This window comes from Serinus canaria, chromosome 1, assembly GCF_022539315.1.
Source record: "Serinus canaria isolate serCan28SL12 chromosome 1, serCan2020, whole genome shotgun sequence".
Classification (NCBI taxonomy): Eukaryota; Metazoa; Chordata; class Aves; order Passeriformes; family Fringillidae; genus Serinus; species Serinus canaria.
Window position 1 is genome coordinate 75,991,684 of NC_066313.1, and position 24,871 is coordinate 76,016,554.

Here is a 24,871-nt window from a genome sequence, read left to right on the forward strand (position 1 = left end):
CAACTTCCTTCAGCTAGTTTCAGCCAACCTGACCTCTGTAGTGGCAGGCTTCATTGCAGTAGGTTGGCTGGTGTTGAGGTTAGTGCAGGTCACAAGCCCAAGGCTGGTTTGCCTTTCCTGTGCCTGAATAAATGGTGTCATGGTTTGGGTGGAACACCCACAGGTGAGTTTCCACTGTCTGTATTGTTAGATAGTGCCCCTGGCCTCATCAACAGCTCCTAGAACTAACTTGCCAGGCTTTAGCTAGAACAGCTGTTGGAGATCCATGCATGCTCAGAGTTACAGGAATATAAGCATTTACTTTTGTGTTGCAATCAAGTATTTAGAGCATTTTCTGTGTGTGCCTTTTTTTTAAGTTTTAACTGTTTTTTATTTAACTCATTTTCTTGGGAAAAATTGGATGTGGGATGGTTTAGTTTTTTAGGATTCTTCCTGGTTGTTTTTTCAAGTATTTTTTGAAAGATGATTTGCTAATGAAAGTGTTTGGTATTTTGTGAACCACATACTAATGTGACTATTTCACTGTGGTATCCAGATAATAGGGGCACATATTTCCTACAGGAAAGAGCCATGGATGATTAATGATTGTTTCATTGTTCAGCTTTTAGTTATTTTACCTAGGACTTTTCCTACTTACTCCATAGTCCACTTTATTGTGAAACTGGTGCCACCCACAGCTGCTGAACAGATTTACAGCATCTAGTAAAACCCCAAGGTCTTCTAGAGAGAACTTGATCTTGTTTCAAGTGGAAACATATTTTGGCTGAAGTGAATCCAGCTTATTTTATGTCTGTTTGATGTAGTTAGCCTTTGAGACCAGAAATGATGTTGTACAGTTGAATCTTCACATTTTGGCTTCAGACTTGTTTTCATTAGTGGGTTGGGAGGGGAATAGGAGAGTGTCTCTCCAGGTGTGGCTACATCATGCTATCTCATGGGTCTACTAATGTGATGTTTATACTTCTAAACCCAATTGCCTGCAGCACTTCCTATGTGTTGCTTGTGTTGGCTGCTAAGAGTATTTTCCTAATTTTTCAATGGGTTTTACCCTTTCATCATTTATGACTTGGAAAAAAAACAGTGAGGCTGCATGCCCATATTACCTGATACTACACACAAAAAGATGGTAACACATTGGAAAATGTTTTAAATTGCTAGCAAGAAAAAAAAACACTAAAGGTTTTTCTTGCTTGTGTGTTTAATATAGAAGACTGGATTGGGGGTCTTGAGTTAAATTGTTCTTGTGGGACCTTAGAGAAGTCAGTTGAATTTGGCCTCAGTTTACAAAAAGGCAAAGTGGCCTTAATACTTTGCTTCCCTATTGAGGTTTTGTAAATATTTGTTTATCAAAATGTATGAAATATTTTGAGACCTAAAATAGATTATGCTTTCTAAGCATAAAATAATATTTTCCCAGGAAGGAAAGTATATAGTGAAAAGTTAAAATACAAAGAAGTTTTTCTCAGGTTCTGAAATAGCTGGGCTAAATTTTTGTTCTAAAATTCTGAAATCTGGGGTCTAGTGCAGTGAACATAAAGTGGCTGGTGAGCTGCAAGAACAGAAATTAATTTATTTAGCTTTATGTTTAATGAATTATTCTATGCTTCTGTCTGGGTTGATTCAGTACAGCTATATTGATGTTTGCCTTGCCATTGCTTGATTATAGGGCAGTGAGGGGACTGCTCAGAGAGCAGCAGAGTCCCACACCTCTCAGGCATCCTTGCTCTCACAGAGACTACACCTATTACCCTGCTGGAGTCTGGGACAGAGCCAGCTCTTTGCCAGCCTAGGGTTTCCCCATATGGAAGGATGATCAGCTGCCCAATAGCAAAGCTTTCTGGCTCTCCTGCACTGCTGGAGCAGCACAAAATAAGGTTATGTTACATTAATTTTAAAAAGAAGGAAGATGATGTCAGGAAAATTCACTGGAGTCATCTGAACCGGCCTCTTGGAAAGAAAAAGAGTTCTTACTTTCAGCACAGGCGCTGCTGAATGATATAAATTGTATTGTGTGAATTTAATTTTTAATTCTTCCCTAGAACTGTAGTATTAACATGAACTTGCCAGTTATTGTGAGTGCAGCTAAAGACGTATACTTCGCTGTGTCCTAGCGATACGCTCCATATGGAGATAAACGGCTTGGTGTGCATTGCTATGGCTGATCAAGTACTTGTGGCTTTCTTCATTCCCCCACTTTGGAGTTATGCAGTCATCCTTAGCTCATGAAAACAGCACTGCCTTATCCTTACTGTTCTGGTAACAAGTTGAGCATTCTTCCCATGATTTACTGTTAGGCCTTTGAAAGTTTTTGGTATGTTTGGGTAACTATTGCAGCTCCACGCCATTATTCACTGTGTGGTCTTCTGTTTTACCATAGACTCGCAAGGTACTAAGGCCCCATCCTTGTTTATCATGAGCTTTTCTGGTTGTGGTAACCCTCTTGTCTCTCTAGCTGTAATCTAATGTTGTTCTTTTGACCTCTTGTGAGTTGTTACTGTATTTTTAATTTTTTTTTTGTAATCTTGCTTAATAACTATAAAACCAGATGCCCTATATCATATTCTAGATGTCTTTAAATCTGGTATTATTTACCCTTCTCAGTTGTTCAGTTGTTTATCACAGAAAGAGGATTATATGTGCTAGAAACAAAAAAGTAGCTGCAAATAAATGAAACATGCATTTTTTGCCTGTTGGGAATGAACTTTTGTGGAAAATATAAAAGTTGGAATGGGATGTTCAGGTAGCATTTAGGATTTTACAGAGTGTATATATGATATTTTTTTCTTTGATTAGATTAATTAATGCAATCAGATTGAAAACACAGGTAATATAAGGTATTTCTATAGTTGTTTGAAAGCACAGCCATATGTTCCATATGATTCCTAAACATCTATTCCAGGAATAGAGCAGACTGTCATGGGAAGTTTCCATAGCTTGTCATCCCTGTCATTTGTAGGGAAAAATGTGTTCTGGGCACTCAGAAATCCACACTCACTCAATCTTTAGGGTTACTAACCATAATGAAATCATTATGAAGATAATAATTACTTAAAGTTTGCATCTCAGTGAACACCTCTTGGGAAGATCCCCACATTTTGCTGAGGTGATTGCTGGTGGGAAAGGCTATCACAAAAGTAAATGGACCTGGCTAAGTCTCTATGTTTATTTTTTATTTTCACCATGTCTTCTGGGAAAACAGCATCTGCTGTAAGAGCTTTATAGCTTCTGTAGCTACTGTTCACTTAATGCTGAAACTTGAATTTGCATAATATAGACATGTGAATGTTTTCTATTGTGCTGCCAAATTCCTGTCCCTTTTTTAGTTGTTAATCTGGTCCTTTTCTCATCTGTGCTTTGCTTATGACCTCTTCTGCAAGATCCTCTCTTTACAAGACCTCTCTCTATTTAATTTACTTTGATCCCCTCTATAAGCCCAACGATTATTTCCTCTCATGCAGGTTTACACCTCCTAAACCTGTTCTTTAATATTTGTCTGTGTGTAAAATGTGTATGCGTGAAACCGTAAAACTGACAAGGTGTGTGCTAATTGCCATGTGCTCCCTGGTCATTTCACAGGTATTTTTAGGACACGTTTTTGTCTTCCTCTGTGTGTTTTACTTGGAGTTTCCAAGGGCAGAAATGAAGTTGTCTAGGATAATTTTATGGAAGGGCAACATTTTTCTTGACCTCTGGGGTCTCTAGACTCAGTAAATACATCTGTAATTGCATTCGCATGAGAAGTTTTGCTGATATTTCTTTTCTAGGATTATTAAAGTTAAGCATGACCATCAGCACCTGACCTTGTGTAGTTCCTTGAGGTACTGGTTGTGTCCTGCTGTTTGTTTGTGTAGTGTACAGCTTATTCTGGATGCTGTTGCTGTAGAAATGTTGTCAACAAAATATATAGGAAACAAGTCTCTCATCCAATATTGTCTGCATACTTGTACATGTATGTGACTTGATTTGTCCATTCTTTAGCATGCTTGCTTCATTCATGTTCACAGAGGCTGTAGTTAAATACAACATACTGATTGAAGGGATAGGTAATTCATTTATACCTTTGTTGTTCAGTATTACAATTTTCAACCGTTTCTTTTCCCTTTGATTCAACTGCAAAAGTGGGATGGGACACAGAATGGCCTCATTATTGTAGGAGTATTTCTCTGTTCCCTGCAATGATTCCAAAAGCTCTTGCACACTTCATCAGTATTATTGTAATTCTTTGGCTGCAGGATATTTGGCAGCTGTTGCACCCCACTGGCAAATCCTATTCAGACTTCACTTCCATTCACCATTGCCATTGGAGAATTGATTTCTCTCTCCTCTGCTCTAACCTTTCCCAATTCATTTTGGATTGTTCAATGTGAAACATTTTAATTTCATATCATACAGCCATTCAGCTCACAATCCTTTTTTAACCTGTCACCAGGGTAACAGCATAGCATGCTTGCTTTAGGCAATCAAGTTTTTATTTCACATGCTTAATGTTGCATTAAATGTTTGCATTTTGTTTAACCCTCTTAAATACTTTAAAATGTGGATATATTTTGCAGGGTAATGAAGTCTCTGATTTCAGTGTCAAGTCTTCACAGAAATTGTCTTAAAATAAAAAATAAGAAATTGGAAGATGAATACAGTAATGAGAAGATTATTAATAAAATCCCAAATGGCTGAATGAGGCAAACATCCATGGAATGGTAAAAAATATTTTTCCTCTGGTAAAACCTTCCAGAGGCTTATTATTATAATCTTTAGACCTATACTTTGGGATTATTTTTACCTGTAAGTGCTTGTATCAAATTAATGCAAATATAGGATTAACCATGCAATAACATGACTTTAAGAAGTGAAATGTCTGGCCTATACATGTCACTCTGCTTCACACTGCTTGCCAGATGTGTGTGGAGCTGTAAGCTGAATAACAAGTATTTTTTTAATACATCAAAATTAGAATTTATTGGGATGATGCAGTTGATTAAAGAAATATGGGATTTTCAAGTATCAGTTTTTCCTCTACTTGCCAACCATCATGGCATGAAGAACAGGCTATAACCATTTTTTTGGAAATAAGAGTAATAATGAATTTTTATAATCATAGATGATCACAAAAATACAATAAAAATGGACATTTTCATATTTAAAAAAAAAAAATTGATTACCTATAACTGATGCTACAAAGCAAGTCCTGCCTGTTTTGGTGAAGGAATAGGACCAGCCAGGTTTGCCCTCACTTTTTTTTTTTTTTAATATGAAAAAAATGTCTGTAATAGATGTCCTGAAAATACCCAGTCTATAACTATAATTAGAGGCGTAGTCTTAAAGGCTTTTTGTCTGTCACAATCTAGTCTCAATTACATTGGTATAAAAGATACAGGAGGAAGGGGTGGGAAGTATTTAATTTCAAGGTAAGTAAAATCTAAGAACATTGCATTGCAAATAAGCCCAGACTTTCTCATTTATAATGAAATAAACCCATAATGAAAGCACTGATAAGATGCATGTTAACACTTCAGAATACTAATTTTGCAAACCTTCCTGTTTTCAAAATAGGTCATACATATGTATTGTTTTAAAAAAGCCAAATACAGAATATTTGATTAATGCACTAGCCAATGTGTGTTTCTTGAGAAGACAACTGTTTGCCATAGATCAGACCCATAAAGTTGACTTTGTTAGAATTTTTCTTCCAACAGCATGTAGCTAACTATAGAAGGATAGAAATGGAGTTTCTTCTCTTATTTTCCAAGCTTTCTGCCCAGTTTTCTATTTTCCCAAGTTGTGCTATAAGCTACCAAATGTTATTGCTCGCCTAAAGAGGTTTGGCAGTGTTTTGTTACTGAATTTTACCAAAAGGAGCCAAGCATATGGTAATAATTAATTTATTGGTTCTTCTAACCTCCAGGGAACTCTTTACAGAGAGCATATTACCTTTTTATCTAACATATTTTAAATAAAAGAGCTGTTGACTTGAAATTTGATATGCCAGTGTAGAAGCTAAACCTTCAGCGCAGTTATGCTCAATTCAGTCTTGTTTAAGGGTAAGACTAAAAGTGTAAACATACAAGATTGAGCTAAGACTTCTTTCTTTTCATCTTTGAGAGAGGTGGGTCTCTGCTGTATAATTTTAGTGCGCGTGTTTAAATAAAAACACTGAAGAGACACTTTCTTGAGGAGAAAAATGAGCCCTACCTTTGTCTCAGAAGTCTTGGAGATCTTTCTTTTGTTTTAAGATATTCCTGGTATGTGCATTACCAAGGGAGGCTAAAAGAAAGGAATATTTTTAATTTCTTTATATGTAAGATCTACAGGCCTATTTGCTGGCTTGTGACAATGCAATTTTGTATAATTCTAGTGGAAGAATTATTTGAGAAGTAGCATTGCTAATAGTGTTGCTATGTGCTGTATTGGAATTGAATTTCATCCCAGATATTTGAAAACTCAAAATCAGTCATCTACTACTTGCACTACAGGTAGCTGTATATTTTTGGTTTTGTAACTGGGAGGTATTGTGAATCTTAAAAGGAAAGCTATGTATATGCCATTGTATATTCAATGGAATACTTGGGATAGATGGTGCCTTAAGTAAAAAATACTTAATATTGATTTCTGTTGTTTCTTCATAAGTATTCAAAGACCCAGATATTTTTCCCTGGATCTGAGTTGAGACTGCTCAGATGACTTTTTCTTTTATGATTATGGATGATTCTTTAATATCTTTCACAGACCATTCTTTTCTGTGTAATTAGATGTGGTGCTTGGAGTTTGTTTTGGCTGTGGCTTCCCTTGAACATATATCTTCAAAGCCTGTAGTGTGAGAAAGACTGGGCAGGAAAGAACAGCACAGGACCTCGTTCTTTTGAAACCAGGGATGTTTACCCATGGACTCAGAAAGGAGATGACAGGTCTTTATCCTGTCTCTCTGTGGTGCTTAATAAAATTAGTCTTTCTGCAGTTAGTAGTGAGATGATACAAATAAATAATTTGCACATTAATTCCAGTTTTAAAAAAAATCCTTCTAAAAAATCTGGGTTCCTAGACTTTAAACTTTTGTCTTTGCCCCTGTGTGTTCTGATATGTGTTTCTGAATCTCCTCTCTCTGGCATGATGGTGGCAGAGATGGTGACTTACCTTGGTGACACAGTAATGACTTTCTCCAGACCCTGCTGCCCATTTTTCTACCAGACACTGAAATTTAAAGGAAGTCCTCCTCTGGCTGCACCTAGCTGTTAACGTAGGTAGACAACTTTACCCGGTTTGTTTCCTTGAGCTAGTGAGAGCTTTTCTTTAAATTCTTTATTGCCTGCCCTGCTCCCACCCCTGCAGCAAAGCCTTTATTCTTGTTACTGGTATCCTCAAATCACAATCATTTAAAGATGCTTTACTAAAATCAAGTCCTCCTTATTCCTCTATTCACTGTGCTTTTTTTTTCTATTCTTTGATCTCAGACATTTGCATGTCTGCCTCTATTACAGGCTGCCTCTTCCCAAGACTTAACCCTTGTATTTAAGTGGACCCTTTTGAGTAAATAGGCTCAGGGTGGAGCATAACTCTTCAGAGATAAGGACTTCTGTGATTTAACCCCAGCCACCAGCTATGAAGAGAGTTAGCTCTACCCTAGCCAACTTCAGCACACAAGGGTAATTTGTCTCCCCTAGGAAGGTCCAGAGGGGCTGCAGTAATTTGATTTTAGAAAAATTATATTTGGTATAAACAAGGGAACTTGGGGCTGAGGGAGAATGTGGATGTTGTGTATGGGTTCCCTCAGCAGGTGAGTGCACAGGAAGGATTGGGGCTGAAGGCAAAGTTGTGAGAATTAGTTCTGAACATCATCTTTAGGTATCTTCTTTCAGCTGCCATACACTACAGCTGAAAATGTATTTCAAAAATATTTTGGATCTTCCTCATGTTTGTGCAGCACTTTTACTTCACATTTTAGCATTTCTGTTCAAAATGAGTCTGATTTTTTTAGTCAGAAAAATCCTAATGTTCTTTTTAGCATCCTTTTGATCAGATACAATTTGTTTATTCATGCTTCTTTATGGAATAGAAACGTTCACAGAAAAATGTATGTGTACTGGATTAATAAGAGAGTTACAGTATCATCTATGTGTAATTATATTCATTAAATAGTAATTGGATGTGTAAAAGATAATGCTTAAAGAAAATTGTTTTTTCCATAGCACTTTAAAATTTACTTATATAGTACACTTTAATATATTATGTTGTTTATATATTTAGGGCATTTATTCTTTGCCTTGTGGATTACTAAACTGCACTGATTAGTGCTAATTGTCTGGGCAAAAAGGAAAGGAAGGAGATGCAACTTACAGTTAAGTACATTGTAGAAGTGTAACTATATTCTTATATTCTTCTTAGACGTTATTTAACTTTCTACTGTTTATCATTGAATATTTGACTGAATGGATATTTAGGCTAGTCAGTACAGCCATTTTTATCTACCCATCCTGTATTGATCATGTTATGCCAAAATAACCATCATCAATAAGGTTCATCCCACCTACACAGCCTGGCTTCTCTAATTCTGACCTTAGTCAGCAGAAAGCTTAGTGGGAAAAAGTTTTTGTATTAGTACTGAGAATGAGGCAGTAGCTGTTACAAATTTTTTATCCTTCACATTCAACTCTAGTTTAATAACTCTCAAATTCCTTCATTCAGGTCTGATGTATATAACTTGAACAAAATTGGAAGTCCATGCACATTTTCTTTCTTGTTGTCTTTCTTCTATTTACTTGTGAGACCATAATTTAAACAATGGCAGATGCCTTATTAAAAGGATGAAAATACATAGAGGGCAATAGATATTTATCATCTTTTGAATATGTATCACTCTTAAATTATTAGATGCTGAGAGTTGTAGTGCCTAAGTAATGTAAAAAATATAGCTGAGCATTACCTAAAGGTAGTTCAGCCAATTTCAGGTCTAACTCATTGTGAGAGGTACCTTTCTCTTCCCATTAGTTAGGAAGGGAAAAGATGGTTAATATGAGGTGCTGAAAGCTCAGTGGTGTGAAAGCCGGATGTAAGCTGGAAGTGTAGGGGTGATGTATGCAAGGTAATGAGAGTCACTGAGCTCTGCTATGTGCTGTAATAGTCTAGACATGACATATGGGTGCTTGTTGGAGATAGGCATGTTTTATGTTATCTAATATAATTTTTAATGAACTTTTGGGGGTTTTCTCATCTGCTGTTTTTTTTTTTCTTTAACTGAACAGAATTAGTGGCATTAATCTACTTTATAGGAATCTAGTGCAGAAGAAAATGAGAACAAAGCTTTAGAATCTGTGAAATATGCCACATTTCTTACATCTAGGGGGGAGGAGGTAGCTGTGACATTGCCTGTTGGAAACTGGCTTGAATACTTCTAGCCAAATGCTGTAATCACATTTCCCTGTGGTTTGGTAGATACATCGTTGAAACCTGTGTTGTGCACATAGTTTGAAAAGCCAGGCACTGTCTAGAAAAACACAGAGTTCCAAATGAATCCCAGCTCTTGGCCAGCTTCTGTTTCTTACACTATGGCATGTAGGATGGCTAACAAGGAAAATCTGGTCATCCTTTTGCAGGACTGTGGGTTGTCCTGAATGTGCATTCTATGTATTGCCTGAATGAAGTCTCTTATAGAGGAGAAAGCGCAACAGAAAAATATGATCAATACAGCTGTATTCCAAACCGGATTTCATTGGCATGAGATGGTTTAGCTCTTGGATGGACTCTGGGTTCTGCTGCAGCAAGTTTGTGGGAGGTGATAATCAGTGTGATGGCTGAGCTCTTACAATAATACTCTGGAACTCTACTGAAATCTGGCAAGCATTGTGTTTCCAAGATGCACAAAAAAAGGGGGTAATTCTATTTTAAATAATGACCTTTATCTGGGATATTGCATATCTGACATGCTTTAGAGAGACCAGGTGAAATCATGAGTCCTGCAGGGTGTGGCAGAAATTCCATATTTCTGACCATACACTCTGGTTAGTTCCAAGGGGACTGGCAGATCAAAAGGGTGAGACCTAAATGAAACTGTAAACTACAGGAAAGACAGCATTCAATACACAGCTCTTAACAAAAAACTCAAAAGATTTTTGGAGGTTCTCTAAAAAGGTGTTTTCTGTTTGGTCTAAGACAGGTTGGGAGTTTTATTTTGGTTAGCTAGTATAATTTAAAATTTTTCCTTAGTTTGCAGATTGTGTTCCTTGTGGGCCTTAAAGAAGGCCAGTGTTCTTGCTCTCTGTGCTGTTGCCAAATTTCCTCAGAGATGGCTTTTTTCTGATGCCTTTCCTTTTCCCTTGGCTGTAGTAGTTGTCTCTCGCTCCTGATAGTGTGCCTCCTTTAGTAAGTTCAGCACGTACTGAAAAGTTTCACTATATTGAGTTTTAAAAACTTTGTTCTTTAAGGAAACACTGTATTTCAGTTCATTGTTAGTACCTGTGGGTCAGATGTGTATCTCTGAATAAGAAAGATATAGTTTAAGATGGTTTTTTTTATTAAATTTGTAAATTAGGGATAGTTGGGGAAATGGCAATCTGTTAAAGAAGATATTATCTAAAAAGATAGAGGCAGGTCAGGCCATGACTTTTTCAAAATGGAATTTTAAATTTTTTTTCTAAAATATGCATTTTCTCTTCAACAATTGCAGAACAATTTTTCAAATATGCTGCACTTCACAGTTTTTCTTTGCTTTCAGCTGGCAGGAGCTGGTAGGTATTAAACACTTCTTGACATAACTTTTAGTGGGGCAACTAAATAAGAGGGGTTGAGCTTGAATTGAAATGTCAGAGTTTTTTTGTTTTTTTTTTTTTTTTCCTTTAATATCTAGACCAAATACTGAACTTAGGATTTTGAGGGAATGCAGTTGCAGAAATTGTCATTAAGATCAAAATCTCTTCATATGAATAAGTGGTTCTTCAAAAACTGATCTAGCTGTCATTAGCAAGTGTACCATCTTGTTCATGATGAGGAGCTCATAGTCTCACTCAGTGTATCTGACTTTCAATTAGATTTTTTTGCACAGAATGCCCATTTGTGACTGGAGTGTGCTGGCTGCAGTTCTGGAACCTGGTTTCTGCCTTTCTTCATCAGAAAGGGACTGGTTTGCACGTCCCAAGACCATTCTGCAGTGTGATCCAAAGGAATCAAAGTGCGGGTGGTTGAAATAATTTGCTTTGAGAACTCCTTCTGATCTGAGGCTCAACACTGATTGTCTCACAGCCTCTGCATATTGTCCTGTTACTTCTGAGTTACCATACCCTCCAGAACTTCTGTTACAAAAGGGGGCGAATAACTGAAATTCTGACAGAAGGGATGACAGATTAAATCACTAAATGTGTTTTGATTCAGGTTTGCAGCTATTAGGGGCAATTGAGCTCAAGCTTAGTAGGCACAGAGATGAGTACAGCAAATCTAGCACAAAGTTTGCCTGGGTGTTTAAAAAAAAAGGGAATATAAAAAGTGGTCTGCTATGTAGAAGTAAATTTGGATTATTTCTTTATCAAACTTAGATGTAATTTTTAATCACTTCACCTCATTTTCATATTAGTAGGTTAGCATTTCCTTCTGCCTATTTTTTATGTGGACAGTGAACCTGTAATATTCTAAACATAACACAAAGTGAAAAATAGCACATTATTACTGGGAACAGCCCTTCTTTGAATGGAGGTGTAGGAAACAGACTGCCCAACAGGCAGCTACATCCCAATACCATCATGTTATATGAAAGTACATAACTGCTACTGGATAATGTTAACAGAAGAGTTTTAGTCCTCCCTACTCCATCGCAGTGGCTTGTTCTGAAGCTCTTCGCACATAAAAAGAAAGTGAGATAATTATTGTAAGACTGTTCTTGAATATCTGCACAATAAGTTTCTTTGCCTAAGGAAATAAGGGAAAATTTGTATAGGATAAGGCGTTTACTGTTTTCCTTTTACAGAGTAAATTATTATTATTGGTTTTGCTAACTGCCCAAAATTATCTCTTAATAAAATTTAAAAAAAAAGGTTTTGGAAAACAACAAAGTTATGAAATTAAATACTGTAATTGGAGGAGCTTTTTTTTGATGACAAACAGATTTTTAGATTTTTCTCTCCATGACAGTTGTTAGCATGCACAAGTTAATATTGTTGACTGATCTGATTAAAAACACCTGCTTGCAAGTGGGTCCTCCTTTGGTAAATAAAAGATGGTTGAAAAAACAGATTAGAAGCACAGACTTGTAAATTATACTAAAAATAAATGTCTTTTCTCTGTACTTGTGAACACTTAATTTGAGTGTTCCTTGCTTCTTATTTCACAAAATGCTTGCAATGAGACAAATAGCAAGATCTCCCATATAGCATTAATTCCTGTGACATTTGTTTTTTCCAACAAAACCAAATACTAAAGTAGGTCCTAACATGTCATAGGAGAGGAAATCAATTTCAGATATATTTTACATTTATTTTTTTTTAATTTTCAAGGTATGCTGTTGCCTGCTGGAGGACCGGGCAGTCTGACCCTTTTCTGAAACTGAGAGGTCTTGGGCTCTACTGGCAGCTCCCAGGGTTACTGTGTTTCCTGCAGTTTACCAATGCAAAGTGCATAGAAATTCCTGGCATTAGGATCAAGTGCCAAAACTTTTTGTCCCAAAGAATGCATCGTCAGGCTGCAAACCTGAGCTTCCATGAATCTCTCATTCCTTCCTATGATCAGCAGGGTAGAGTGGTGAATTCCCCAGTGCTTACCTGCCCCCTGGCTCTTTCTCCTGAGAGATGGGAGGTGGATGTGAACCCCCACAGGCTGAGGAAGACTGATAGCATGGATCTTTGATTCTTTGAACATAAGCTCTGCAAACATGACTTTGTTATATCAAGACAGGCAGTAACAGCAATCCTACTTCATTTATCCAATAGATTTAAAGCTAAAAGAGCCATGAAAGATCTTTCAGGATACTTAGAATTGTTGTTTGCCTGCATGTTTGGAGGATGATTTCTGGTTAAGACTGTGGAGACAGCTTTGGCAGAGGAGCCCCCAGTTCCTTGCCCCTGCCAGGCTGATGAGGATGCTGGCTGTAAAGCACTGGGGTTAGGGTGTCTCTCTTTGCAGGACCCAAGCACTGCAGGTTTAGAGACCTCCACAGGGGAAGTGGGTTAGCCAGGGTGAGCTCAGGTCCTTTGCAAGGTTATTTCTCAGTTAAATGGAGATGAAAGGCATTGAGCCATGCTCTTAGGTCTGGGCACCTAAATTCACCCTAGATTTGTAAGTGTTTCCTTGGCCCACATCTGGGTTTCACTGCTGAAGGCACTGGAGGTTTTTGTTGGTCACTGGATTGTAGGCTCTTATGTCAATGCAAATTGCTTGAAAAGCTTCTGCTAAAGGAAAAGGGAACATCCAGATGTATGCTGTTCTGAATCAAAGCACAGTGCACTCCATAGCATCCTTTTAAAGCATTGCTTTTTTATTTTATAGTTTACCTTCCATGTAATTTCATTTTTTCCTGTGGTCACTATTCAAATAGAGTATAGGCTATAAATATGCATATTTGTTATTGATCTCAATGGGATATGTAAGAAAATGTAATGTAAAACCTTTTTGATATAACTGTTGAGTAATTCTTTCAGCCTTTGTCTGATCAGCTGGCACATTGGCTAGTAGAGGTTATTATTTTGTATGACATATGAAGAACTATAATTTGGTCTAATGATGGGTATATTTTCATATTCACAGTGAAAGGGGAACACGTATATGTATGCACATATAAAGCAGGAAGAAGGAAAACCTATTTTAATGTAAAAAGGCACATGATATGTATAGAGGGACCAGTCTGAATATATGTAGAAAATGTGTGTGAATAGATACAGAAAATACTTCAAATTGCTGAATAAAATATTCCCAGATTCTTAGGTTCCTTGCACATAATTTTTGGTTCTTAAAATAATCCTGTGAAAGTGCTGCTTTTATCTTTTTTGTGTGATGATGAACTTTTATGTTGGAAAGTGTTGAAAGTACTCAGATACTAAAGCTTAGATTTGTGTTTTGTTTGGCAGTACACTTCTGTTTAGAATTCTTTTAATCTATCCATTCCCTGCTTTTATATTCATCTGATAGTTGAAGGTTCTCTGAAGGATATTTCTTTGCTTATGAACTTATTAAACCAAAAAAGCTTAAAAGTGTGAGATTTACTTCCCTTTTTTGGTTTTTTGGGGTTTTTTTGGTGGTTTGTGGATTTTTTTAGGTTGCCTTTTTTTTTTTTTTTCCATAGCAAGATAGGCTCTTGTTTGAGTTGTTGAATTTCTATTTGCCTTTCTTGATTTTTTTTTTTTTTTTTTTGGAGGGGTGGGGGGAGGGCAGTAAAAATAAGAAACAATTTATATGGTAGATCTAAAGTTTCATTAAAATTGCTTATGCCCTGTCCCAGGCATTTTAAGTGGGCCATCTGTCTAAACATCTCTGCATTTTTTTCTGATCATTTCCTCGACTTATTCATGAGCCATGGGAGGGCTCCTTTGTAGTCTCCATGTAGCTGGTTCAGTCTACCCCCACTGAATACATCTATGTGCTTGCATAACATATCTTTTCACAGTGCTGGAAATTCTCTGAACTTGGTTCAGATGAATGGCCCACTTTCTGAAGGTCTTTTTTTCTCCCTTTGCAAGATTTGTATGCAGAAACTGACCTTGGTGGCTACAGAATCCAGCACATTATTCTTGATCATTTTACAGGCCACCTGCTGTGAAAGTTATGATGAAGGATTTCTTAATGATTCTTTGACCATTAACATTGTTTTAAGTCAATATTTCACTTTTATTTAACTGCTGAATAGGTAATTGCACAATTGAAAAACAGCTTTATGGAGTGTCATATAATGTGGTTTTCAAACGCTTGTAATCTTTCAAACAGGAGGATTTGTTATGATAGTTCGGGATTTCTCTGTTTACATAAAGTATTATGCAGCAAAAATATCAAGTGAAGAGGAATTTGTTTTCCACCTCAGCATTAGAAGACATATTTTGAATTGGAAGTACAAAAATCTATATTCAATTTTCTGATCCTTTAGGAGCTGGTGACATCCTAACTCATTTACATCATCAGTGGTAATAGGGAGGGGGAAGTTTATTTGCTACAAACGGCAGAAAATTGTAGTTTTTATCGAGTTCCTTTTATCTGATTGATTGGTGACAATCAAAATGGCCAGGGCAGAGTTTTTACTTGATTTGCTTTTGTGAGTGTCTATTTTATTTCATTACTTGTTTTTGACTAGAATAGATAATAGTTTAATTAATGTGTTCCATGAGCACAGTAAGTATGTGTCGACCTAAAATTTTTAGCAGTTTTTTGCTTTCCTCACTGAAAACATGCAAAGAAACCAGAAGCTTTGGTTGCTGTGTTATTCTCAAGTGTCTTCCTCTCCCACACATGGCATTTGGGGGGTAAAAGGGACATAATGCATTTCTACACAGACATCATCTCTAGTTGAACAAGAAGCAGTAGAGCTTGAATATAAATAACCAAGCAGGCAAACGGTGCTGTTTTTCTTGTTGTGTTGCTTACATGTTTTTGTAATGGGTGCTTTGGAGTAAAGCCTTTATGACTTAAAGCCAGGCCATCGCTCTTCAGCTGTGTTTCTATGCTTGTGATGCTTCCCCTTGGAAGGCAATTTGGAGTGGAGAGGTTCAGAACTGCCCATTTTAGTGTGGAAGGAGTTTATAACCCCCTTCTCCACCCATCTACCATTGTGGCTGTCGTGCTGCCTTTGCTCTCTTTCTATCCCTTTGTGTGTAATGCTCCTGGCAAGGATCAGCAGCTCATAGTTCTCCGTGGCCCTGCTCCTCATCCACCTGGCCCCTCATCTTGCTGTGAAACTTGTGTTTCTTCCTGCAGCCAGTGAGCTTTATAAGCTAATGAAGTAATTTTATTGGTTGATATGTCATTTGCCAAAACTGGGAGAAAAAAGGGAAAGACATACTGTGTGGACTCTGAATCTAGGGGTGGAAGGGAAATGCCTTATGTTTTCTTTTTTTTTTTTATGATGGCAAAAATTACACTATTTTTATTTTCAGTGGGATTATTCTTTTTTTTCTGTGAATACAATATGTTGGATTTCAGCCCATTATGTAGAATTTTAAAAGTTCTATATTTTGAGAGTAGCCAGAAGTTTGGGGAGTTTTCTGTGAACTAGTGTGAAATATATTCAGAGTTCACATGCTTTCTTTGGGAGGACTTAAAAGTCTTCTCATCTAAGGGAGCAACCTTGGCCAAGAAAAAATATAATTTCCCATGCACTCGGGTGTCTCAGATTAAAAAAAAACCCAAACACCACAAAACAACAGAAAATCCAAAACAAATCTCTGGTAGAAACTTCTGCATTTCTAAAGTAGTTCATGGATGTGAGCAAGTTCATTTTCATATTTAACAAACTTAGACTTTGATTCTTACTTTTGGACTTCATAATCCTTATTTATATGAATGTTCCCTACCTGCAAATCCTATCAAAGTGGAGTCTACTACAAAATAATTTCTTTGAAAGGAATTTGGTTTAATGAAGAAGTAGGGTTGTCATGAGCTAATGTAAGTATATGTCCTATCCAGTGTCAGTTATAGTTACAAAACCACAGGCAAAGCTGATTAGCAAAGCTGAAAAATGTCCCTGTGCAAAGAGATCTAGCAATTCCAGGAGGGAAGCACAACTTGCTGTATACTTGATGCAGCTCTGGACCTTGCCCTCCTGGCCATTGGTGTTGCAGAGAGAGGAATTATGTGGCTGTTTGAAACCCAGGCAAAGCAGTGATGATAGTCATGCCTTTCAGGAGGCATGCATCCTGTTTGGAGATACACTTGACAAAGCTCAGCAAGACAGGACTGAACAAAAATAATCCCTGCTGGAGAACAAGACTGTCTTTCCTTTGATGGCCAGCAGCCAGATTCATGAGGTCACTTCCAGTCAAATGCAATATGAAGCAGGGCTGTGCCAGCAAGGCTGTAAGGAATCTCATGACAGCAGTGAAGCAGATCTACTAAGCTGAGTTTGTGATGTGGTCCTAGTTCTAATGTAAGAAATATGAAGTTGCTATAAACCACTAAATCCTGTTGGTTGTTGCAGTGGAGTGTCATGGAGAACTTAACCAGGTGCTGTCTGTATTCCCCCTTACTGGTGCTCTGATACCAGGAAGTGCAATGAAAACATCTCTCAGCTTGCTGCCTGCTACCTGTGCAGGAAATTCCTCTTCCTCTTCTTCAGGAACTCCTGTGTCTGTCACGTTTCCTATCAGCCAGTCTAAATGTTTGGTGACATACAGGAATTCCAATATGAGTTGCTGAGAAATGACATTGCTCCTAATAAACCATAGATAATTCCTCAGATTTATTGTTTTGACAATTGTCACTATATTCAAGGTGAAAGGTGACTCTTGGCATCCTTAGCACGGGAACAGCTTATTTTCAATATCTGTCTTGTGAACTTTTAGGGTAGTGATAGAGGTGAGCTGAGATGCTTGGTGAAATTTGATGTGGGCCTTACTTGGCTTGCAGCCAGAAGTAACTAAGGATTAGTATGCATTTATTTGTGTCTGATATATTTAGCATTTCCATTTCCCCTTTTCAGGCACATGGCAAGGCACAATTTTTGGAAGTTCCTTACCTCATTAAGTACTTGAACTTGTGCTTTCTTAAGATCCAGGTATCTAAAAACCTGAAGTTCTTAAAATAATTGTTGAACTCCTTGGCAAGTCAGCATATTATCCTTGGCTTGGACAGATAATTTCTTCTCCTGTGGCCTTATAGAGGCCGCACAGATGCTTCTCCCTGTTGATTCCACAGGAAACCTGAGCACTCTCTATGGGGACATGTGGTTCACTGGTCACCTGAATCCACTCGAGGATCCATGTGGCATAATGTGTTTACAGGTTTTAAGACTGCAGGCTGCAATAAAAGGTGTAGTAAGGGCTATAATATACAATAGATTCATGGTATAGCAGAAATGATCCTTAAAAGAGATGTAAAGGTGATAAAATTATCCCTACAAATTTCTTACAGAAAAATCTAAATATGTAAGAGTCAATATGGAAGAAAAGCTATACCAAAATGTGGTTTTGTTTTAATGGAGTTTAAATAACACCTTCCTGTCTTGCCTTTAGTTGGTAATATGGTAATATATGATGAGCACTGATTAGAAAAGTTGTAGTATACTTTTGAATACCAGTTGATATGGCAAAGTGGAAGAGACTTGAGAAGTTAAAATGAGGAAATGGAGAACGAATATGCATTTAAATAAAATAGCTGAAAATTGCATGTTTCACTCTGAATTTCGAAGAATGGAGGTTCAGTTCTCATTCCTTTGCTGCCAGGTGTGTGCTTTTTTAAGTTGAAAAGATTCAGGTTTCCTGTGTTACTTGATAAATGGTGCAGCCACAGAATGCTGCAGGAATCGGTAAAATCCTCCATGTGGGCTGTGATGATACATCATTATTTTTTCAGTATGCTTGAAGGGCTCTGTGGATGAGTACTTAAAAATGTGTATTAGATATAAAATTACTTTTATTACTTGTTTGGCTGAATCTTTTGTCTGTAATTGGCTTTTAATTAAGGTTTACTGAGAATGAGATTAAAGAAATAATGATTATATTTTGCCCTTGAAAAGACTGCTCCAGTTATCACTGTTGCTATTCTCCTGCCAACCCACTTTCTCATCTGCTTTTCATCCTGTTTGAGCTAATTCTGCAGCAAGTGCTGGCTGCATTCAAGGGCCTCCTATAACTTTATCAGCATACCCAGTGTGTCAAGGCAAATCTAGAAAGAAAGTAAGAGTGTATTTTCTCCTTATATGCTGTTTGACAGAAAAATGTATTTAGTATATATTTTTTTCAAGTATGCTCTCCAACTGTGTCTATACATTAATGATATTTTATATCCTTCAGGACCATCCTATGAGGAAAGTGCTTCTGGTTAACTTGGAAGAAGCATGAAATCTCTGTTAAAAATTTTTCTTCTGTCTGTTTCTTTTTTAGAATTCCTATTGCTAAATCAAAGAGAAGTAGCTGGGAGCTCTCTGTGCATCTAGGAGATGGAATTTACCCAGTTGCAGTTTCAAAGGATGGCTCATCATTTTCTGTAAGTTCTGCTCATTTTCTAAGAAATTCAGCATTGAGTCTATATATATATATATATATTATCCTTGACACCTGCTAAAATTCTCCATCTTTTTCTTGACTAAGGATAGATGTGTGGTTTGTCTTTAGTAGGCATTGCTGTTTATTACCAAACAAGACCCTGACAGTTAAATAGTGCTAGTGTACTGAGATTTTTCTCAGGGCTCATGTCTGTGGAACATTTTTGTATATAATAGCTTATTAAATTAGTTTCTAAATTCTTCTGTTTAGTGTCTTGTTTGGAAGTAGCATCTTATACGCCACTGTAAATATGTGAGAGCAAGAAAACAAATGCAATGTTGACAAAAATTGCATTACCTTAAGCTAATGTTTAGAAAAACAAATCAAAGATCCAAGCCAATTGAATAAGCAATCATCCTGGAATGGCATTATTCAGCACTCTGTGCTAGAACTGTATGTGGTCATAGTAAAATGCCAGTGTTTCAGGATGTGCTTATTCACTTCAGATGAATGTGTATTAACTTTTGTTTTTTACAAATGTTCTAAGGTAATTGCTTAATGTTGTCAGCATGGAAGGCAGAAGGACAGACCATGACAGTAGAAGAACAGTAATGCTGGGTTTGGTAATTCAGCTGTTCAGCAGTATAAAGCCAAGACACTAGCTGGTTGAAGTATTAAGAAGATAAATTTATAGGGAGAACTGCTTTTTATATCTGTAAATGGTGATTCCACAACCAAAATGAGATTTATTTTTTTTTAAATAGGCAGTTGACTTGTATAGTACTTGTTGACTCTTAGGCAAAAGGTTTCAAAAGGGGCTTAATAAGGCAGATTTCCTTAGAATGGCAGTGACACACCCTACTTGCTGAATTGTTGTTTCAGAAGCAAAAGCCAAGTCTGCATGCAGTTTCTAAAATCGATATAACATTCCTAATAGGCATCCTGTGAGCTTGGATACAGCCCATTCAAACAACAGAACACCTCTGTCAGATTTCAGCCCAGTTTAGAGTCGAGCTGGCACCGACTTGTGGGACAGAGAGAGCCCTTCCCAGGAGCAGTCATTGCCCTCAGCCTTTTCACCTTTTGGTTGCAGCACAAGAGCTGCCTGCTGCTGTGGGGATAGCCTGCTGGTTGCTGTGAGTGTTGCATAGGCCCTGGCTGCTGTGTGCTCAGAGATCTAATTCCCACAGTTAGACTTCTCCAAACCAGGGAGCTGTTTAGCACAGCCAATTACACAAGCATACATCTGCATATGTGCACACATTTTGAGAGATCTGAGTCCAAGCCTGTCTCTCACTTTCAATGGAGCTGCTAACAGTTGTGATGTCTTGCAGCAGTATGAGAATTACAGCTAGTATAAAGCAGTTTGACAAAGTATATGAGGAGCCTGATTTCTGATAATTTGGTTTGTTATTCAAACAACAAATGTGAAAGTCCCTTCTCATATCCTTGTGTCCCTGCACTAAGTTACTGCTTTTACCTTCTACTGCTAGGCAGGGAGGCAGGAGCATCTCTCAGTGTCAGAGAATGGGTGCCTAAGCACTAAGGGAAAATTAAGAGTGCCAGGTTAGGACCATCTGTGTGCCTCAAAGCTTGGGTCAGAGGGATTTCTGACAATTGCTTTTGCATTTTATTTCCACCCTAACCGTGCCTGTATACTTGGGGAGATGTAATTCCTTATTTACTTGTATCTGGAAAATACCCGGTAAAATAAATCACATCAGGTGGATTTCAGGAGAAGTCTGTTTCACTTAAACCATATACCTATAAAGATTTAAAAGTGTATTAAAATTGGTGTATTAAAAATTGCACCTGAGCTTAGCCATGTAAAAAGTGGGAAACTTTTTTAATAGCAGGGTTGTTTAGAGTTAAACTTATTTTTATTGTTACTGGATAAATAGCAGAGGACATGCTATTCTTCATCAGTAATTTTCTTTTTCCTGGTGTTCTCCTGTGATTGTGGCACAGATAAGAGTTTATAGTAAATACAGCACCGTCAAAAACCTGAATTGTTATTAAAACCTTTACAATGGAAAACCAACCGCCTTAAAACTTCAAAGAAGAGTCAAGACTAGGAATGAGAAATCTTGTTTCTGATCAGGAGGTGTAACATACCATCAGGAAAAAAAAAAGGGGGGAAATTCAACGTTTGTTTGCTGTCAGAAACACAGGCCTCACTTTTTGAACTTCTGCATTTAGTTTTTTGCTATTAAGCTGGTGTGCCAGAGGCTCCTGCCTTTGTGGGTTGTGTCCCCTCATGGCTTGTGACAAAGCTGAACCTATGGTGCAGTTAGATAAGGGCAATGGGAGGGCCACCTTCACATTCCCCTGCAGAAGTTTACCCGCGCTGCAAACCGTGCTTTGCACAGCGGCATTTGCATCCTGATTTACTCAGTTTACCACGGGGACCCTTCCAGCAGGGACTCTTCTTTGTCCCCGTAGCTGTGCCGCTGTCCCAGCCGCGGCTCGCAGGTCGCGGTGCGCTCCGTGCGGGCAGTGCGAGCCCCGGCCGCGCCGCGCTCCCTGCCCGCTGCTCCGGGCGCGCCGCTCCGCAGCTCTTCGGGCTCCGGGTCAGCTCTCGTGGGCTTCCTTTAGCACGAGATTCCTGATGAATTGTGCAGTGTTAACTGCTCTTCACTGCTCTTTGTTGCTCAGAATTTTGAGTTTTGAAACCATCTGTTTTTAACTATTTTGTTTGTTACAGCAGTCTTTGATGGGGGCTGGCTTTAGGCCACTTCAGCAGCCTTGCTTCCCAAAACTGAAGGATTTAAAGGATAAGTGGTCAACAAGTGTGAACGATGCTCTTTGCTGGAAGCACTGCAAACAAAAATAATAATTTTTATGATTCCAGTAGAGGTTGAAAACTTCTGTGAATCCTAATTTGATATATTTTCTTTTAAAATAGAAGTAACTTGGTTTTTATGCTGAAGCCAGCAACATATATACTAATGTTTATATAAAATTACTTTACTAGAATTTTCAGTACCAGACAGTTGTTTCTGGTGATACCCTATCAACATAGCAAATGCTTTTGCAATTAAAAGATTCCAATGACCTGACTTGAGAAATAAAATGTAGCAGCTTTGGTGGGACCTGCTTGCTTCTGTACAAAGAACTTGCCAACTAAATTGATGTAAATGTCATTTATTCTTTTTTTCTTTGTTCTATATATTAATTGCTAGAAGAATCTTTAAACTAACTGCTTGTCATGTATACCACTTATTTTTTCAGAGGAAAGATGGTCAGATTCCTAGCTTTGATTAGTGTTCTTCTTATGCTTAAAATTTTTTCTCTTGTCAATTGAATTAAAGATCTTGCAATCAAGATTGCTGCTAAAATAGAATTTGAAGGAAGAATACCTTCCTTTACATGAGACGGTAACAAGCAATGCAAAACAGCAACAAGCAGCCCAGCAGCATCCCACCACCAGACTCTGAAATCTTTTGTTTACTTGAATTACAAACAGGAGTCTTTACCTTCTTGCCATTTTTAATTGCTAGTCTGGGTATCAAATGTGTTTATTTTATGATTTCATTGATTGAGATTTGCTGTTGAAGGTTGGAGTCTGTTCTTCCTTTAGAAAACTCGGCTGTTCTGCAGAGTATTGAAGGGTGAAAGAGACAAAATCAAATGGGAACCTACATATATTGAGGAAACTTGGTTAGCTGGGTGGTTTCCCTGCAGTGTATGAACATGGCCCTGCAAAACCAGATGTCAGCCACCAAGGATGGTCTAATTCCATGGTGGTGGCATTGTTTATTCATAGGATGGTTTGAGTTGGAAGGGACCTTAAAGGTCATTTAGTTCTAACCCTCCTTCCAACCTAATTTTAGTTCAGTGAGGAATTTGTAACTGTATTCTATGAAATAAACTTAATTCTTGAAAACATTTTTGCCATTATCCATTTTCTGATCATTTGCTACAGTGAAGAAATACTGTCTTGAGAATTCTTTATTGATGATTTGCATGTTTTCTCTGCAAGTAGTTGTTCTCCTTTTTCATGTTTGAAAACAGTCCTTCCTGTTAGTGTTCTTCATCTCTGTAGTAAATGCATACCTTCCCAGACCGCTTAGCCTCATCTTCTCCTCAGTTTAGTTGTCAAAGAATTTCCAGATGTTTTCAGTTACAAAGTAGCTTCTTATCATTGAAGTTGTTTATTTTTTATTTTTTTTAAGCATAAGGTGTCATAGTTCAGAAGTTACTTTGGGCAAATGGAAATTCGATATATTTCCAGAGGGACCTTTATAGGTCAAATGCTGAATAAGAGGAATAGAGAAAGCTAAATTCTTTAATTCAGGTTGTTGCTAGAATGGGCTACCATTTTCACAAAACATTGGATGACTTCCTAAAGCCAAAGTTAAGAAGAGATAAATGTAGTACAGCTATGAAATCTCTACAAGAATTTTTTGAAGTTTGTTCAGTCCAGTCAGAAATGAATGTTTTAAATAATTTGTAGGAAAAAACCCAGTGTTTTTCCCCTATCTTTTTCTTGAGAAGTAAAGAATTTATTAGATACCTGTGTGGGTGGAAAATCAGCCTGTGTACCTCTTAACATTTTTAAGAGAAAAGCTATTGTATATTACAAAATGCCAGCATAAAAATAAAATCTAAAGCAATACTGTCATCATTATTTGAATATGTCCTATATGATCAATATAGAATAGGTGCAAGTTTATTTGAATGCTTTACTTTAGTTAGTGAATTTGTTTATCTAATTATGGCTGAGCTTTGACTTCAAATATAATAAGCATTTAATTTTGAGAACTTTTGTGTATTCATTTACTGTACATTTCATGACTGATGGGTAAGTTTATTTGAAAACTACTTCAGGAAATATTTTCATTGAGTTGTAAATTCTCTTTTGGGGGAGGAAAAAATACCACCCAAAAATCAAACAGAAGTATGCAAAGCATCAAGTGAAACAAGGAATAGTATAATGGAAAATCAGAACAATGATACAGAAAGTTGCTGTAAGCAAGCTTAGTTCACATTTAATTCCTTAAACACAAATGTGAATGGAGTGGAATAGTAATTCAGTGCATATGAAGTTCTGTCTTTCCAGTAGTCCGTGTAGAAGAATAACATTGCCCATCTAGCACTATAAAATTATTAACCTTGTTAAGAGAAGCAATAAAATGCCAGAATTATTATTACTAGTATTTTACATTTCTGGTATGTTCAGACACATAATAACTATTTGGTCACATGAAAGAAATATGAGTGCTGTGTTAATAGGGATGAAAAGCAAATATCTGTAGGAATTAAAACAATAAGAGGGGCAGCCAGTTCTAATACAAATTAATATATATCCCTAGAAGCAGTAGATGAAGACTTTTGGCTTAGGCTAGTTCTAAGTATATATTGTTGCATGTTACATATTTGAAATAAACTGTATCGTTGTTCCCATGTCTAGTATTAGTTTGAATGAAAGGGAAGTTCAGGTTTAAAGGCACTAGTGGGTGGGGCAAAATCTGTTAGATAATCCTTACATCTGTAAGCAAAGAACTTTCCCTGCTTTTTTCCACATGGTTTGCATTCTTGTAAACCCGTATTGTTGTATATCTACTTTCAATCTCTTAGTTCAGAGACGGTGTATGATGTATTGCGTATAATGTCCCTTCAATGCAGTGTGCACAGTCTAGTGCTGTGCTGAGAGGAAAACCCCGAATTTCCCATGCTTGGAAAGCACTGGCTATAGTAGTTGTGCTCCTGCTTGTTGATGGACTCTCTGGCTTTACAGATCCTGCATTCCTTTTTCTGTAGTGACAGATTTACTG

The 24,871-nt window shown here is 37.3% G+C and overlaps 1 protein-coding gene across 1 annotated transcript in view; it reads left to right on the top strand.

Moving 5' to 3' along the window:
- PCCA (propionyl-CoA carboxylase subunit alpha) overlaps nucleotides 1-24,871 on the top strand; it is a 270,532-nt gene that overhangs the window by 145,830 nt on the left and 99,831 nt on the right. Inside the window, exon 19 of the mRNA XM_050975683.1 lies at nucleotides 18,993-19,095. Coding sequence (XP_050831640.1) covers nucleotides 18,993-19,095 — 103 coding nt within the window. The remainder of the gene's footprint in view (nucleotides 1-18,992; nucleotides 19,096-24,871) is intronic.